The 19,364-nt window shown below is 32.7% G+C and overlaps 1 protein-coding gene across 1 annotated transcript in view; it reads left to right on the top strand.

The window, feature by feature from the left end:
- Window positions 1-19,364, top strand: part of Cnbd1 (cyclic nucleotide binding domain containing 1) — a gene marked incomplete at its 5' end in the record, with an annotated part of 128,316 nt that overhangs the window by 49,895 nt on the left and 59,057 nt on the right. Inside the window, 4 exons of the mRNA XM_042672980.1 lie at window positions 1,916-2,053; window positions 3,101-3,233; window positions 16,602-16,711; window positions 19,061-19,211. Coding sequence (XP_042528914.1) covers window positions 1,916-2,053; window positions 3,101-3,233; window positions 16,602-16,711; window positions 19,061-19,211 — 532 coding nt within the window. The remainder of the gene's footprint in view (window positions 1-1,915; window positions 2,054-3,100; window positions 3,234-16,601; window positions 16,712-19,060; window positions 19,212-19,364) is intronic.

Here is a 19,364-nt window from a genome sequence, read left to right as displayed (position 1 = left end):
AATTCATTAAATAATTAGGCATATAAAAAGCACTAAAAGTTATATAAGTTCATAATTATAAATATTAGGAAGTTTGGTGATACTGGTTGATGAGTCAAAAACAAAAGCTTTAGGAATGATATTAAAAGTCATAGAAGTTTATGGTTTATTGGGTAATTTGGGTAAATTTTTGAAATTTACAGAACACATACGTAGAAATAAATCTACTTGATACTATTGATCCATAAGAAATATTAGAGGAGGAACTGGAAAGGGAGAAAGAATAAGGAAGTATTCCAGTTCCTGAGTCGGAAAATTTAATAACATGTACCTCTAGATTTTGTATTTTCTTTCATTTTAAAGATTCACTATGGTCAATTCTGGAAAATTTATATGCATTGTCATTTATGCATTATTTTTCTCATACTTGTGTGGTTTCTTCTGAACTTTCTATGCTGAATAGTCTCCACATGTTTTCCTTCTGTATTAAATCTTTTTTAATTCCATATCTTTTTTTGTCCATGCCTTTTTTGTGCCAATATGTCATCCCTCTTATAGTGTAATTATATTAAATGTCTGGAGTTGGGTTGATCTTTTTATTCCTGTTTGGTCATGACTTTTCCTCAGCTGGTCTATTTACTTATGGGGCTTATAATTTTTTATTATAATTTTGTCACCAGCAAGAATTGCATTCTAGGAGGAAATCCTTTCTCCCTGGCTTAAAATGATGTTTTAAAGTTTGCACCTTCCTAGATCCCAGGAATTCTGACAGTGGCTAAATATTAATTTTCAACTTCAATCATGTTTGTATCTAAATAAACATATCTATTGCAGAACTCAGTTCCTGATTTTGTGAGAATTCTGTCCATTTTGACAGCTACAAACCAAACTTCCATGTGCCTACCTTTTAGGCATAGAGGTTTTCTAGTCAACATTCCCCAGAGATTATATCCCCTCTAAGTTCCTAGGCTTTTGGAAAGAGGTTTCATCCTGGTCCTCACCTTGTGTGAATAAGGACTCTTATTGTCTGCTCTTTTATCTGACAAGCCCTCAGATTCCAGTTCCTCAGCATGCTGGCCCAGTTTGATAGCACTTGGACGTCAGTAGTAAGTCCATTTTAAATGTCTTATGGACTTGCAGATCATGCTCAGTTCTCTGTGGAGGCAAAACAGAAACAAATTCAAATCTTGTGTGGTTTTAGTTAGAGGGCTTGATCTCATATCATCTTGAGGATGTTCTTTCAGATCATCTTGAATAGAGATGAAGCTCTCTAAAAAGCTCCTTTATCTTTTTCACATATGCCTCACACGCTTCACATACTCACTAGATTTTTTCAGGTAAGCATGAGCATAGACCTTCTATTTAGCTATGTATGTAGACTATAACATCATAGTGTGCATTATATATTGTAGTGATAGTACTTTTTTTCCAAGTTTGGTATTTATCTTTCACATGTTAGCTTAGGAATCCGCACAAACACATGTATATGTCAATGATTAATGTACCATGTAACACTTTCTTCATTACTTTTATTTTGTTTCACCAACAACAGCAATGGGTAATGACAAAAATGAAGAGCATGTAGGCAAATGCACCATTGTTCTCCATTTGTTTATCAAAAGTAAGTAAAGTGTCTGTATGCACACTGTTATCTTGACATTTAATGAATCAGAGAGTATAAAAAAAGAAGGTCATTTATTTATTAGGCTATTTTTTTCATCTTGGCAAAGAATAGAAATTCTTCTTGCCTAAAAATGTAACATCGGAGAGAAGTTAGCTATCCATGAAAACACTATTTGGGGCCTTTTATTTCATAGGATTGGAGCTTGTTTGTATTACTATCACCTTGCAGACTCACCTAGTGTGTTCTTATTGCTCTTACTGACATATTCTTTGTAAGTGTTAATGAAGCTTACTCCATTTGGTATTTTTACAGCTCAGACAATGGAATACCTTTGGATCCCTTGATGAAACATCTGGTTCTGATACAGAAATATTTCCATTATCTGTGGTGACAGAAGAAGATTGTGAAATTCTGAAAATCTCAGCCAAGGATTATGCCAACTTTAAGACTGTATGTTGTCCACATCTTTTTATTCTTAAATTTTTATGTAACCTTGAGACATAAAGATTTGGTTTATTTGATGATGTTCATTTTAAGAAGCTTCTGTTGGTAGTGAGCGCTTGAGAAGAAAGCAAATTCTCTTTGGATGCATCTATACATTTTTGACTATTTTTTCCCCTGAATTTTAAGCTTATTTATTTATTCAGTAAATCAGCAAGTGGGTGTTTGGGTATCAAAGCATGTTGGCTATCAAAGCAAAATTATACTAAATGATCGAATGACTAGAATTTCTACTTCTCTTCTATCTTAGTCTTATTTTGGAGTAAAGGAATGGTATTTCAAAATTATAACAGACATCCAATCTCAGAGTTGCATGAGTATGTAATCACAACTGAATTCTGGTCTCCTAATTCTGCTGCTTTAAGATGATTCATTTATGCAAAACAATTAATCTGATAGTAAAATTCTAAAATGTCCCTCTCTGTTTCAGTTTCTCTGAATGGTAGAGGAGAATCTCCATGGTTCTGCCTTCAGTTTTTTTTGGCAAGGCCTTAACCCTTGTACAGATCCTGCAGGGTGCTGGCATGTCCAGTGCTAATATCAGAGAATATAAAATATTCTTATTCCTACTTTTCATCTGTAGTAAGGAAATTATATTTATAGTATTATTTTTAATAATAATGTGATATTTTTCTTAGAGTTCAACTCTATTCCAAGTACAAATTGTTAATTTGTTTTGATTTTTAAAATTGCTGACTTAAAATTATTTTTGGTTTTATTTCTCCAGTAGTATCACCCACATGATACTATCAGATATACATTTTGAATGCAGTCTTGACTGTGACAGGGTTTAAAATGCTTATGTTTATAGAAGCATAAATGTTATGAAAGAAAGATGGAAAATAGAGTTTTAAAAAGCATGTCTGAAGATTAAAATTTCTCAATAAAGTTGAAATGTATTTTATACTCATTTATTCTTAATGTTTTTTTCTTTTCTTTCTCTCCTACTTCTTCACTACCTAATACTAGAAGTTTGAAAATTACATTCTCTTTCAGGAAAATTCAAAGTATGATAAAATGCAAAAGATGAAACTGATTCGTAAGTGTCCTTATTATGAAAACTGGCCTACTTTATCCATATATGAACTAACTTCATTCACTAAATGGAAAAAATTTCCTCCAGATCATGGTGAGTTTAATTTTAGATAATTTTTCTTTACATTACAATATGATTTTGGAATTTATAAATTGTCATAATTTCAATATTTAAATCATAGTGGTTTATTAGCTGTTTTCTAACTTACCTATTGATTAATATTGAATTAGGTATTTTGATTATGGAAAATTAATAGTGCTATTACACTGGTGTGATTATCTCTTAATTTCTTTCAACCTGGTCTTCTTGCCCAACCTGGATGTTCCAGTGGTAGACAAACTGAAAAGAAAAAATTTTAAAAAATGTTATGGTCATTTTCCCAGTTGTTCTGATTGGAAAACTAAGCATCATTTGTTAGCCTATAACTGTGCTAATATTACCAATGAGAAAAATAACAATTACAGATTGAGTAACTCTTATGCAAAACTCTTGCAAAAAATAAACTCAAATTTTGATTCTTAAAATTTTGAAATATTTTATATGTATAATGAAGTATCTTGGAGAGTGTACTCATTTCAACATACAGTTTACTTATATTTCAAATACATTCATGGAGTATGTAATTTTAAGTAACATTTTTAGTGTATTTGTGTTGTGCACTTTCACATGAGATCAAGAGGTGAAATTTTCTGTTTGTGAAATTTTGTTGGCCTTGAGATTTTTTTTAAATTTTGGATTTTTAATCGTTTAGATTAGGCAAACTCACCTGTACATAGAACAATGGAGGCTTAGATAAGAGAATATAAGCACCGAAGAACCTCAGTATTAAGCATGGAAAAGGCATGTGGATTTCCTGAGGTGCTTTCACTAAAAATGTAGATGACATCCTGATCGTAAGTGCACCAAAGATAACCATCTAAACACTGCCCACTAACATCAGAAGATCCACAGCAGGATAGGTCAGGGTTTTGGATCTTCTTCAGTAAAAATCATTTTTACCTAAGAGCAGACAGACATCAACAACAGAGAAAAGAGTGAAACCTTACAATTTTCTCTTCCCAATAAAACAGTGGACGAGCTAGTTCCCAAATCATAATGGAAAAGGAAGTGTTTAGAGGCAGTATTTCCACACAAATCCTACATCTGTGGTTGTAGTGAGACTCAATTCTAAATTAAAGAAAGTTTTAAAAAGAATGAGGCTGAGTTACAAGAGACTGTTTTAGTAATAACAACACAGTTCAAAAATCATAGGATTTAATAAATATATCTTTAAAAGTAATCATTATGCAACATGAAAGTGAAATACAGATTACCGTGATACAGTAGGCTTTTTGTTAAAGTTGGAAAAATAAATATCATTAGAGGTCAGTTCATGCTTCAAGGAACAGGGATATTCTAATAAGCTGAGTACATTTGATAGGATTATATATGTTCAAAATTTCCTTCAAGTCTTATAATCATATTTTATTCATAATGTTTGAAATACAGCATGTAAACTGTTTAATTTAGTATATAGGTATTTGTATTGATTACAAAAATTAAGTAATAGTAACATTTTTTAAAATAAATGATTTTTTCTTTGTGAATAAATGCCAAAAATAAATGCCATTTTAAAATTGAAAACATGTATTGAATAATAAACAATAAACTCATTATAATTGGGAATTTAACACTTAAAATGTGTCTACATTTTACTGATTGCATAAAGTAAATTTTTGACTGTGAATATCTTGGTATATCCTAAGCTTTCTCCTCTTTATTGGAAATAACTAAAAACTGGTCCTTGCCTCACTCTCTTGATCATCTTCTATAAAAATAATATCTCACCTCATCAGTGTACCATTTTACTGTTATTATGTCCATGAGTGAAAGAAAAGAAAGAAACCATATGTAAAATATTTTGAATTATGTGAGCCAAAAGAATATGGAATTTAGCGGGAGTGGATTGATACTACTTCTACTAGTTTCTGTAAATAATGTATCTATCTCTATGTGTCTAATATCTATGTAAAAAACTTCCATTTAGCCTTTGAGAGCTAAAACGATACTGTACCTTGCACATTTTTGCTTAGTCTATTACTGACTTCAATTGCCATTTTGGATGGGAAATGTCTTGAAAAGCAACAAAAGTGTCTGTGAAATTATATCTTCCATTGGATAACTTGTTGTTATAACGAATAAGTAGAAGAGAAATACTTTTCTCTGATTCCCAGACATATGAATGCATGATGCTCATAGTCACATAACCTCAGGAAATATCCTGCTTAGAGCAGAATGGCAAGTTTATCTGAATACCATTCAAGCCTCTTTTCATTACTGTGGTACTCTTCTTACCAAAAGCATTCCTCCCATCCTAGTACTAAACAGGGCCATTGAACAACTGACATAAGGAAGGTTAGATATCTTTTGCTAGTGTGTGAATCAAGAGATGCAACCTACTGGAGAAAGGAAGGATGGGTGAATACAGTCCTAATATCCAATGTACCTGTGTTTAAAAAAACATGGGAAAAGAACACGGGAAAATGTAGTTAAAAATTAATGTATACCTTATAAAATTAAGAAAGTGAGGGCTGGGGTGGGTTGGGAGATGGTTGAAAGGATGACATTGATCAATATATGTTATATTTATAAACTGTTTCTTAAATGGAAACTCCTCTGTACAATTACTTAAAAAATAAAACATGAGAACTAGGTAAAAAGAGGGTTGATAGGGTTAGAAAAGATGGGGGAACACAATGGAAGGAATGACATTGAACTCATTAACTGTTATGTTTATGTGAAACCCCTTTGTCAAAGTCATAAAATATAAATAGATAATAAAATATAAAATAATGAATAAATAAATAGAAGGCAGTCAAATTAAGGAAAATAGAGAGAACTAAAACAAGCAGCTCCCTGCCCGCCCCCCGCAAAAATAAATAACCAAATAACATTCCAAAGTGAAGAATACGTTCTGTGACAATGATCTAATTTTCTTCAAGGGAAGTGACAAAATTACTATCTCAGAAAAGGATCAAATATAATACTTTTCCCATTTATGATTTATATTGAATTATTATCAGAAAATGCAGAGGATGTAACTCAAATTATATTTTCATAATCTGGGCTTAAAATTAGCAGGAGTATGATTTATAAAGCATAATCATGTGTATTTTGATCTTATTTCAGGAATGTATATTGGATAAAGTTTCAGAGGGATTTTGTTAGTTATTTCAAAGCTTAATAGAGTTTAGAATTAATCCTTGACAGTCTCTGAAATAACCAAAGCTTATTCTTGGCTCTATTTCCTTTGTTAAATTCTTAAGACTTCTTACTTTTGCTTTATTTACCATGGGAGCATGAATATCATGAGTGTCTATGATGTTACTTGTAACTTCAGCCATTTTAGCTTGTATCACATCAGAGTCTTCCCAGTTGCTGTGTGGAAAATACAACTAATTTAATTTATTCATCAACTCTTCATACATATAAATGATTTAAATACATACATGTGTATACATATATGTATACATATAGATATTCATTTATACACACATCAAATTATATATACATACATATAGGTATACATTTATACACACATTAAATTAACTTCATGGTAGATAAAAGGTTACTAGAGAGAAATAAAACACTTAACAAAGAATTGACATGTATGCACTAAGAATAACTGAATGTTATTGGTTCTAATATCTAATAAAAGGAAATAGATTACTGGATTGAAGTTTTTAAAAAATATTGTTTGCCTACAAGAAATGTACATTACTGGTAAACATAAACAGAGGCTTCAAGGGAAAGTATGGCAGATTTTTCCAATGGAACCGCCACTGGAATTCTTGCATCTAAAATACCAAACTTTAAAACAAAATTAATCAGAAGAGATAAAGAAGGTCTGTTCAACTGAGAAAAAAATTATCAAGAGATTGTGACAATTGTAAACCGTATTTACTGAGTGCCAACACACTCAGTTTTGTAAAATAAGCAATACTAGACATAAAAGCTCACAACAGCACTTGTGGGTGGCCTCAATGTCCTCCCCTCTTCCCATCTATTGTGAGGTCATTCAGATAAAAAATTCTTCAAGATCAAAAGATATTATGGATCCAATATACTTAACAAACATCTACATAATATTTCACAAAACATAGAGGATACACTTGCTAGGGAGTTCACATAGCTCTTTCAAAATGAGAGATTATATTTTAGACATAAACAAGTAAACTAGGACTAGGAAAGGAATCAAGAACAGACACAACATAAATATTCAATCACTGAAAAACTGAACAATTCACTTTTGAATAATCAAGTGGGTCAATGAAGCAATACAGGAGAAATAAAAAAAAAAAACTCTTAGATCCTTCATTCTTATAATCATATGAAAAAAATCAAATCACAACAACAAGAAGAGCAAAATTTATAACTATGAAGCATATGCTTGAAAAATTGCAAATATTTGAACAGTTTGATTCATATAAATTCCAATATTATAATTAGATTATACTATTCACCCTGTGATAGGCATAAAATTATTCCCCTGTGATATCTTGACTTGCTAATTGTGAAATTGAAAATACATACTCATTTGATAAATAATGAGTGTTATGTGGCAAAGTGTCAATTACAAGAACTAAAGATAATTCCACTGGAACTATCCAGGTGGACCCAGTGTGCCACCACATGGATCAGAAGATGCAGATAGGCTTAGGCTCAGAGGAGAAGGCCATATGAAAACAAGAACCTATTGAAATGATGTATTCAGAAGGCAAGGGATCTCAAGGCATGGAAGCAGCCAACAGCATCTAGAAAAGGGGTGCTGGTATACTTTGTGGAGGGGAAGGGAAAAAACAAATTGTTTAAATAGGGATACATGTGGACCCATTGCAACAATGAGATGTACAAGGCATTATGTCGAAAAACGAACTTTACAACTTTGGTGGGGGGGCAGGGGGGTGTTGGGTTGGAGGGGTGGGAAAGATGAGAGGGATGGGAAGGGGAAACAAAGGAGGAGGCAACAATGCTTGATAAGAAATGTACTCATTACCTTACTCATGTAATTGTAACCCCTCTGTACGGTATTTTCACAATTTAAAAAAAAGAATCTAGAAAAGGAAAAGAGATTCTGCTAATTAATATCTTCATACATTGAACCTGTAAAACCATGAGAGAAGAAACTTCCTTTCTTCTTCCTTCCTTTCTTTTTCTTTCTTTCTTTCTTTGTTAATTTCTTTCTTCCCTTCCTTCCCCTTCCCTTTCCCCCCTCCCTACCTCCCTCTTCCTTCCTTCCTTCTTTCCTTCCTTCCTCTCTTTCTCTTTCTCATTCTCTATTCTTTAATTCCTTTAGTTTGCAGTTGTCGCAACCATAAGAAACTGACATAGCCATGCAGTATGAAACTATAGATTTCATTTCCAATTGATTTTAAAATTAGACAAATTGTTTATTCAGGTTTGAATGGTTTGCAAAAATGCATAATTTAACTTCTCACCCAGAACTTAGCTCACTGTTTAATAGTAGGATAAGATGAATCGTATGCTAAATAGTCATATAAAGTAAAAAGTAATCACTAGTGATTTAAATATATTTCAGCTCCTAAGGTGTAATTAAATTAAAATGAATTAAGTATTTATTTAATTAAGTCAAATCCTCTGGAAGTAAATAGGACACAATTAAACATATTTTAATAATAAAATATTAAAATTTCCCATGAGTAAATAAACATTTACATGAGCCAAAGCAGGCAAATGCTGAAGCTCTTTATAGGGTGAGAGTTTCATCTACGTCTGTTTAGTCTCACAAATTACCATCATCTCTTTCACATTCTAATGACAAAATTATATTTCTGACTATTGCATTTAACTTTTGATGTTCTCTTTTCTTTTAAAAGTGCGTTTCTGACTATTTTTGAAAAAAAGTTGGCATAACTCTATTTTCTGACATTTTAACGCCAAAACATACGAAAATAAATTTCATTTTTTCACTAAATCAAATATACAAATATTTTAATCAATAGAAATGACGAATTATCATGTTATTTAGTTCAGTGAATAGTAAATTTTAGGGGCTGGGAAGGTGGCTCAGTGGTAGAGTGTTTGCCTTGAGCTGAATTGCTGAGGGACAGCATCAGGCCCAGAGTTCAAGCCCCACAACCAATCCTCCCCAAAAAAGTAAATTTTAGCAAAAATTTATAAGAACTCTCCAAATACTTAGTTTTGTAACTCCATAATTTATATTATGCTTAACTGCCCATAATTCAAGCTACTTGTGAATTAGGAATTTCCTGGTTCAAAACCAGACCAGGTTTAAGAAAAAGAAGGTTAGCAAGACCCTATTATAAAGAACAAATGGGCAGCTAGGTGCCCATGACTTTAACTAATGAGGGGGCTGAAATTTGAGGATTACTGTTAGAAGCCAACCTAAGCAGAAAAGTTCATGAGACTCTTAAATCCAATTAACTGCTAAGAAACCTGGGAAATGGAGCTGTGGCACAAGTGGTAGAGTATCGGCCTTGAGGAAAGCAGCTCAGGAATAGCACCCAGACCCTGAGTTTAAGTCTTAGGACCAGAATTGGCACAAAAACAAACACAAGCCATGTGTATTGTTGTAAGCTTATAAGTAGAGTAAGAGGATCATAGTCATAGACTGGACAAAAGTCTGAGAGCCTATCTGAAAAATAACAAAAGTGAAAATCCTGAGGTCAGTGTTCAAGTGGTAGCATGCTTTCTTAGCAAGCACAAGAAAGACATTGTAAAATAAGTAATAATAAATATCTTATAAAACATTTATAACCCAAGTGTTGCTGATTGTTAATGCTTCAGAGTATTAACTGAATTTTTCTGTATTATGATATATTGACTTAATATTAGGATATGATAACTATTCATTATGCTTATAAGCAAATAAATGTGTTTATAACATAATTCATTCACTGCAATCCTAAGGCAACCTATTCAATTATGAACCAATTTGTATCAAACATTGTGCTGCACTATCTTCACCTCCCACCTGTGAGAGTGATTTAGCAGAATCCTTTGTCTTCCTGGGATTGTTTACTAGCTGGAAGTTTTCCCTATGGAGATTAGATGAAGATGGAGCCCTAATGGTAGAAGTAGTCAGGAATGTAGGGTTCTCTGTGCTATGCATGTTAAAGAGTGGAACACAAAGAAGAGTAACATAGCATGGAGGTTTTCTTTATTTATTTCTAAAGTCTAAAGCTCAATTAATTCATTAGAGTGAAAGTGAACACACAAAAGTATTCTTTTCCATGAGTAGAAGCATCTTGAGTAGGTCTAACAAGAAAGTGTTGGAATCAGTCAGCTTTTGAATATGGATCCACTGATTGGAGATTCAAATATTTTGTATATTATCAATTCCAGTATTAATTTAAGGAAGTACAAGAAATAAAACATTTTTACTAGGATTCAGATTTCATGCCTTGGCAGGGTAGTGGTGGCTGGCTCATGCTTGCAATACTAGGTACTCAGGAGACTGAGCTCTGAGGATCATTGTTTGAAGTCAGTCAGGGCAGAAAAGTCCATGAAACTCTTATCTCAGATTTATCACCAGAAAATGCAAGCATAGCTGAGTCTCAAAGTGATAGAGAGCTAACCTTGAGCTAACTAAGGGATTATTAGTACCCTGGTCTTGAGTTCAAGCCCCATGACCAACAAAAAAATAAAAAAAAATGTAATTTATCTTTAAGAGAATTTTTTTGCTAAAAACATCACTGTTCAGAATGTACAAAAGATATTCCAAGTAGGCTTAATAGGCATTAAATTTAATAAGTTCTATTAGACATCTTTGCATTGTTAGTGACAGAAATCAAATTCAACAAAGCAAGAGAACAATTAAAAGTAAAATAATTTATTGGTTTATGTAACTGAGTTTAGCCAATTATCTTTCAGGAATGTCTAGATTCAAGAGTTGATTCAATCACACTCAAAGTCTATTTTCCATTGTCTGGTTCTGCATTGTTCTGTGTTGGCTCCAGCAAATTCTCCCATGCTACAGGTGTAGTTATATTATCTTCATAGCCAGCAGTCCCTGTGATAATTATCTTCTCCTGATTGCTCCAGGAAAATCTACTGTGACTTACTTGCAAGGCTTAAGTCACACTTATGCTCTTAACAACTCATTCTATCTGAAGATAGAATTTATTGCTTAGTTGATGCTGGATCACAGCCCTGTCCCTGGAAAATGAGGAAGTTCTCTTTGAACTCCAGCATGGGTATTTCTCTACCAAAATGTGGAGAAAACAAAAATACATACTTCATGAAAGTGTTCTTTAAAGAACACTTTTAAAAATTACATAAAGCAGAACTGACAAGAAGACTTCCTCTCTTGGACCTGAATATTCTTTGTTTTCATTGTGATAGTTTGCTTTCATTGTGATAGTTTGCTTTCATTGTGATAGTTTCATCTTAATCCCAACCCATCTGTGCTTCTCCATCCCTCATCAGAACTATTATTTCCTGAAACCAAAAACTGAGTCGTGTGCTAGTAGAATTCATCTGTAAATGGCAGATTATCCTCTACGTGTTTCAGAGACAGCTACCATTACAGTGTATTTCTATTTGGGATTGCTTTCAATGCTGACAGGAAATATAATCCCTTGCATGGATTTTCTCAAATCTCTAGAATAGATACTGTTCAAGATTCTTATGATAAGAAACACCTTTGAAGGCTTCCATTGTTTCTACAAAGCAAAACTCCTTGTCTCTCTGTGTGCCTGTCTCTCTGTCTCTCTCTCTCTCCCAGTCACTTTATCTCTCTCTTTCTTCTTCCTTTTCATTCTTTCCTCTCCATCTTCCTCTCATCCATACATCAATATTGGATTGACCAATAACTAGAATAAATTCTTATCTTCTTAAACTATATTTCTCTCTTACTGTTTTCTTTCTCCTTAAAGCACTATATGAGTGGTTTAAGAAAAAAAATCTATTTTGAACATGATGCTGTCTTGCTCAAGGTTGCAATTTTGCTCCCTTTCATCTGTCAGGATTGTGTGTGGGTTACATGTATACCATTTCTGTCATGGGACAAGCCACAGTATGTATGTATGTATGTATTTATTTATTTATGTTATTGTAATGATGTACAGAGGGGTTCTGGTTTCATAAATCAAATAACAAGTCCATGTCTTTTTGGACAATGTTACCCCTTTCTTCTCTCTCTTCACATGACAAGGTTTTGCTACTTCTGAATTTCTTGTTTTTTGGTCGGTCATGGGGCTTGAACTCTGGGCTTGGGCGCTGTCCCTGTCCTCTTCATCTCAGGTGAGCACTCTACCGCTTGAGCCACAGCGACACTTCCGATTTTCTGAGTGGTTTATTGGAGATAGGAGTCTCAGGGACTTTCCTGCCCGGGTTGGCTTTGAACCGCTATCCTCAGATCTTAGCCTCCTGAGTTGCTAGGATTACAGGCATGAGCCACCGGCATCGGGCCTACTTCTGAATTTCTAATAGTGGCATTTCTACACATTCTGGAACCCAAACGACTACTTATTCAAGACTTCAGAAGCTTTGAGTTAGTGGCAAAATCACAGCATATCTCTGCTTGGGTTGATCGATTTTTCTATATTTTTACATTACTATATTTCTTATTTACAATTTTTGCATTTTTCCATTTTATTACCAGTCACACAAGTAGTTATTTTAAATAATGTTATACACTCCTTTCAAGCATAGAAATAATGTTACCTGGGTACTTTGATTAGATTAAACATTTTAGAAGACTAGAAATGTTTAGATAATAATATTCTATACAATTACTTTATTAAATGTGACAAATCTTGGGTCAGTAGAGGGCAGCCATGTCAAAGATCTGTGACTCTCTTTTGTTGTTTTTAGATACTGAACCTTGCTAGAACTTTTAGGAAAATCTTAGGTAGACTCATGCAGCTATAAGATTAGCATTTGTTCAGAGATAATTTATACATTCGCATAATTTTAAGATTTATGTGTTAAAGTTGTGCTGCTTAAAGCTCTCAAAGATCATACTTCAAAAATCATTTTCATTATTTAGTTTTTGACCTTTTTTTTTCTGAAAGTAGTATCACTTTCTGATGTTTATTTTAACATTAAGTCATTCTTTACCCAGAAAGCTTGGCAAGCCTCTATATTAAAATAGTATTTACCTAATGCCTATTTTAGAAATGACAATGATAGAAAACTTGAGAAGGTTCCCTGCTCTATACACATCTTAGATTAATATTAATCTACTTGCATTTGTTTGACAAATATTATTTTAGAAAATATTATTAGAACTTAATCTGGAGATAATATTTACCATAGAAAGAAAAATATAAATCAAATTTTGATTGCTGTCCAAGAATAAGTGACAAGTGTCTGAAAAATGTAGTGATAATTATTCAAGCATTTTGCACTGAGAGATTTGTTTATGAGATTAAGCTGGTCTGCTCAAGAAGTATTTTGCTCTCTTATTTATTCAGGCCATTTCTCGAATACTTAAAACATAGTTCCAAAGAGAAGATATATGAGGTACATGACTTAGATCAGTTTTCCAATGATGAGGGATCCATCAATAGTTTTTAGTGCATGAGAAGCACAGCCTATCACTTAGAAAAACTACCTCAACTGCTGAGCATCAGTTTGTAATGTGGGTTACCTGAGAAAAAAAGGAAGTGATGATGTATCTCAGGGAGATTTGCTCTGTAGTGTTTGTTCTTATGTTTCTTTAGTAGATTAAAAAAATGGCACCTTTTAAAATGATTAGTTCTTCAAAGGATAAAATGCTATACAAATAACATTAGGTTGTGAAAAACTTATAATTTGTCTTAAATTATGACATTCTTTTAATATGAGGACATAGAAATTTATTACTAACACAAATAATTTGAACAATACTATATTAAGGCAAACATATCTATAACTCCATTTTAAACATTCAGATTTAAATCTGTGTTCTTCTTTTACTTTATTTTTATTTTATTTTTTTTTAATGTGTGTCAGTCTTGGGACTTGAACTCAGGTCCCAGAACTTTTCTTTTTGCTTTGTTTCTCTAAAGGTTAATGCTCAATTGTCTGGGCCACAGCTGGTTAATTAGAAATAAGAGTCTCACATACTTTCCTGTTTGGCCTGATTTTGACCCACAATTGTTAGATATCAGCACGTGAGTAGCTAGGATAACAAGCATGAGCAACCAGCAGCCAGTTTAAGCTAGTTTCTCCCCGCCATTTTGGTAGCACTTGAGTTGGAATTGAAGGCCTCCAGCTTGTTAAGCAGGCTCTCCACTCCACTTTTGAGCAAGTCCTTTAGCCACTTTTGCTATGGACACTTTTTGCCCAAGCTGACTAGGACTTGATCCTCCTATTTATGTATCCCACTACACCTTGAAGCAGAAGTGTTCACAAACATGGTCATATTTTTCTGTTGTAGTGGGGTCTAGCTCACCTCAAACCATATTTTTCCTGATTTCCGCCTGTGAAGTAACTGGTATAGCAGGTCGGAGACACCAATGTCTGGCTGAGTTTAATTTCTTGATTTTACCTATTTTGAAAATGAGAGCAGAATAACCTCTTTTAGAATAATGAAGAGTTCCTTTCTAAGCACCAGGAGGATACTGAAATAATAGTATAATATTTTAATAGGTCTAAAATTGCTTAATTTGATCAAATTGCAAAGAACAGGCTGATACCGATGCTCTTTCAAAATTCATTATGACATGGACTCTAATACTGACAATGATAATACCAAAAAGACTACGAACTGATCTCAGATGTGAATATCAATGTAGAAACCTCAAAAATAATATTGGGAAATGTAATGTGGTATTGCTTTTAAGAACCCCATACCAGTATAAATTTGATGAGCTACTTCAATTCAAAACAAGATGTTGCTGTATTTCAGTACAATGCAGATGAAGGAAAATACCATCTTCTTTTTGTTAACTTGAAACATTGAAGAAAGTAAACATATACCTCTGACACACATTCTTAAGCAAATATGAATAGATGAAAACCTTCAAACATGTAAAATGACTTATATCTCCAAAAGAGATGCCAGTTACAGAAAAGACCAGAAGCATTGTCATTTTGATTATGAGCTTGCTAATATTCCTAAGTCAAATTAATAACAAGAAACAAATTGAAATTATTAAAGGAGAGGCAAAAACATCATTATTGTCTCATTATTTTGAAATACATGGAACCTTTGTGGAAAGTTAGTGAGAAAATTATTAGGAAATAAAGAATTGGGAACAAATTGCAATATTCGTGTTTAAAAATGTGTTTTTTTGTAATAACTATAAAACTTGAAGGAAGAAAAGATTAAATATATAATAGCATTCACAAATATTAAATATCTAGAAACAAAATTGAACAAATATATAAAACAAACATTAACAATGAGTTCTATAAAAGGCAATACTTGAAGCATAATGTTCTTGGACAAGAAACAGTATTCGTTCAAAAGTATCTTTTTACTAGATTTGTTAGTACAAAATGGACTTTAAAAATGTTAAAACAAAAAAGGCAGGAGTATATATTGAAATGCTTGCTTTGCATGTTTGAAGATCTGAATAATTTTCTTATTTTATTAAATGTGAAGGTACATATTTTTGTTCTGTGCTAGTAAATAAAATGGTTGCTGAATAAGAAAAGATTTGCAGTACTGTGCTCATTGAAATTATGTTTTTCATAAAGAACATATGCAACTATTCAGGTAGCAAATGTTCCCACGAAGGAATGAAATTCCCTCATAGATTTGGTTGCAGTGGTTTGGCTTTTCCATTGTTAATCTGATTGAACAAAAATCTTTGCTAAGGCTTTTGTCCTTTGTGATATTGTATATGATTTGTGTAGTAGTATTTGACCTTTAAGGAAAGTTTTATAAGAGCTCAGGTCTGAGAATTCAGACCACTGGGTTTCTTTTGTGTTTGACTATATCTTTTTGTAATTCATAAGAATTGGAAAAAAGCTCTGTGCCCTTCTTGACTATTTTTTTCATGTGGTGGGTTGGCCATATTAAAAAAAATTATATTGTAGAGGTGAGGTACCGAAGGGTTACAGTCACCTAAATCAGGTATTGAGTACATTTCTTTTCCAGCAGTGTTAGCCCCTTCTCACTCTTTCCCAATATTTCCATTTTCCCTTCCTTTTCTCAAACTCTGTTTTCTATTCCCCCACTAGACAATTACTAGCACATTAATATCATTACTGCCAGGGCCTTGCAATGTTTATTTCTATATATTACAGATTGAAATACAATACCCAATATAGTATATGCTATAGAATAAAATTATATATAAAATAATTAGTATAAAATAATAGATAAAGAAAATATAAAACAAAAGTAAAAATTATATACCAAGCAACTATTATCTAAATCCATGTCTATTATGAAATTGACAATGATTAGTTATTGAATTAAGTCAGAATATTTACTGTCACAATATCTAAAATAAAATCTCAGAAAATAATCAAAATACAAATAATGATTTATCTTTCTTTCAGTGATAGTGGAAAGTGGAGAAGTCATTTCCTTTATGGCATTTATTAATTATGGGTATTGTAATGTTTATAGAAGCATCGTGGGACTAGTAAAACAACCATTAAACAAAGTGGTAAGTTTTAAATTTATGTATGTTTCTTCATAATTAATCTATTCTAACAAGTCAAGGATGTATAATATCTTTTCCCACATATAATGAATGCCGCTTTGTTTCTTTGATGAAATTTCAGTTCAGTTATTTGACCATTCATTTTGTTGGTATATGTATATTGACTTGTAAGATAATATGTAAGATAAGGAGTAAGATGTTGAGTTATCAGTATAGAAATGAATAATAAGCATATTAAAATTATTAACATTTTTAATTGTTGGATAAATATAAGTTAAAATTATAGCAAAGTATAACCACAATGATAACAGTCTAGCTAAGTTGTACCTTGCTATATGGGCAAACAATTTCACTCTGGGTATTTATTCAACAAGAATGACAATGTATATCTATGCAAAGATATAAAACAATTGCTAGAAATGGCTCAAATGTCTGCTGAGAGTGGAATAGTTTGTGGAATATTCCGTTGCGTGCCACCAACAAGCACTAAGGAAATGGGAGGGGGATGGATGAACCTTGATGACAGGTTGAACAAAATGAGCACATTCCACTTCATACCATGTTTATGAATCAGAAAACACCTAATGTATAATCATAGAAGAATAAGGACTATTTCTTCTTGATCACACAGTCTTCAATAAATGTGTGAACAGACTAACACTCTGCTTACTATTCAGCATAAAGTTAGCATGGAATTTTGACATTCATAGTCATTGCAAATAATGAAGCCTCCATTCTAGGATGAAGGCTATATATTTACCTCTTATTATAAATTCCTGTGAACTCTCCATCCTCATGCCTTTATTTTTTATATCTTTATTGCTAACCACATCACTGTCATTTAAGTACTGATTGGCTCTACCAGAAAAGATAACTTGAGATCTCAACTTTTCTTCCAGAGTCACATGAAATAAAAATTTGGTAGGCTTTTCTATAAACATTGTCTAATTTGAAATTAAATTTCTGGTTTGTTAAGTCAATCTCACTTTTCTTTTTAAATTTTATTTTATTTTTGTAATTGAAACAGGAAATGCAGTGGAGAATCCCTCCTCTCTCCATTATTTTTATAGATATATTTTTGTTGTTGTCCAGGTGATGTACAGAGGGGTTATAGTTACATAAGTAAGAATAAATAAGTACATTTCGTGTCAAACTTGTTACCCCTTCTCTCATTTTTCTTCTATTTCCCTTCCCAAACCCCCTCAAAGTTGTACAGATCATTTCCAACATACTGTCTTGTGTATGCCACTGTTGCATTGGTTCTACCCTAATCCATTGGTTCCCCTCTTATCCTTTGTCTCACCATTTTTTGTTCCCCTTCTCTTTCCTAATTCAAATAAACATATATACAATACTAGGGTACCAAAATCAAATACAGTGACAACAGGGGATATACCATAGGGGGAAGAACATGGTGGGGGCGGGGAGGATTATGGGGTGGAGGTAGGATGGGAAGGGATGGGAAGGGGAAGCAAAGGAGGAGGCTACAATGCTTGATAAGAAAAGTACTCATTATCATGCCCATGTAATTGTAATCCCTCTGTACAGTATTTTCACAATAAAAAAGAAAAAAAGAAACAATAAATCACATAGTACATTAAAAAACAACAACAAAGAAATAAACGTCTGTGTCTATGTCTTGGAGTTCATTTTGCTTAGCATCAACTTATATGGCCATATGTACATAGCTATTGAGCTATTAGGTCTGCTAAGATTATTGACAATAAGGAAAACCATGGGACCTGTGTTTCTTTGGTTCTGGCTTACTTCACTTAATCTGATATGGAACCAACCCAAATGCCCCTCAGTAGATGAATATATGCATGTATGCATATATGCATTATGTATATATGTATGTATACATACATACATATATGTATAATGGAATTCTATGTTTCTATCAGAAAGAATGACACCACCCATTTGTTAGGGAATAGAAAGACTCTCTCCATCATTCTCAACACCTCTGTCATGACATCATCCACACCTTCCTTTTAGTCTAGTAACTGTGCCTTGCATTAGAGGCTGAGGTAAAAAAGAAAGAAACATTATTCTAAACTAAGCTCTGATAACAAAGTCATATCTAAAACCTAAACAAATTGATCTACCTCAGTATTTATGAGACATTTTAATTGATCAGATAAGTTTATTTGAGTATAACTGACAATGCTGTAATTCTTATTTAGCATCAGCCCTGAACATACAATTATTCTAATATGAACCCATGTATAGGAATTTTGCTTTCTGATTTGAGTGAAATTGCAAATTTACTGTAACATGCAGCTTATGACTAAGTTTCTCATGATAACTTTTATGCCAACAGTGAGCAACAATTATGTCTATATTTTGCAGAAAAAAATTCGAAAGCTCATTTATGTGGGTAGACTAAATGAGAAGGAGTCCTTTGGTGAGATTAGCATTCTTCTCCAAGTTCCTGTTACATGCACAATCATTACTGGAACAGAGGTAGAGATGGCAATCATTGAAGATGAAGACATATTTGGTAAAATATATAGGCTTTCAATTATGAAACCATTTTATTGAATGAACTTTTGATAATGAAAGAGGTTGTTAACAGTTGATTTGGGGCATCCAAGCTTATGAATATATATGCTACAGAGATAATAGCTCCCTATCTATCTATCTAGCTAACTTT

Source organism: Dipodomys spectabilis, unplaced genomic scaffold (genome assembly GCF_019054845.1).
Source record: "Dipodomys spectabilis isolate Male_0828 unplaced genomic scaffold, ASM1905484v1 ptg000783l, whole genome shotgun sequence".
In the NCBI taxonomy this organism is placed as follows: domain Eukaryota; kingdom Metazoa; phylum Chordata; class Mammalia; order Rodentia; family Heteromyidae; genus Dipodomys; species Dipodomys spectabilis.
Note: the sequence above shows the minus strand (reverse complement) of the source record. Positions and strands in the feature narration are given on the sequence as shown.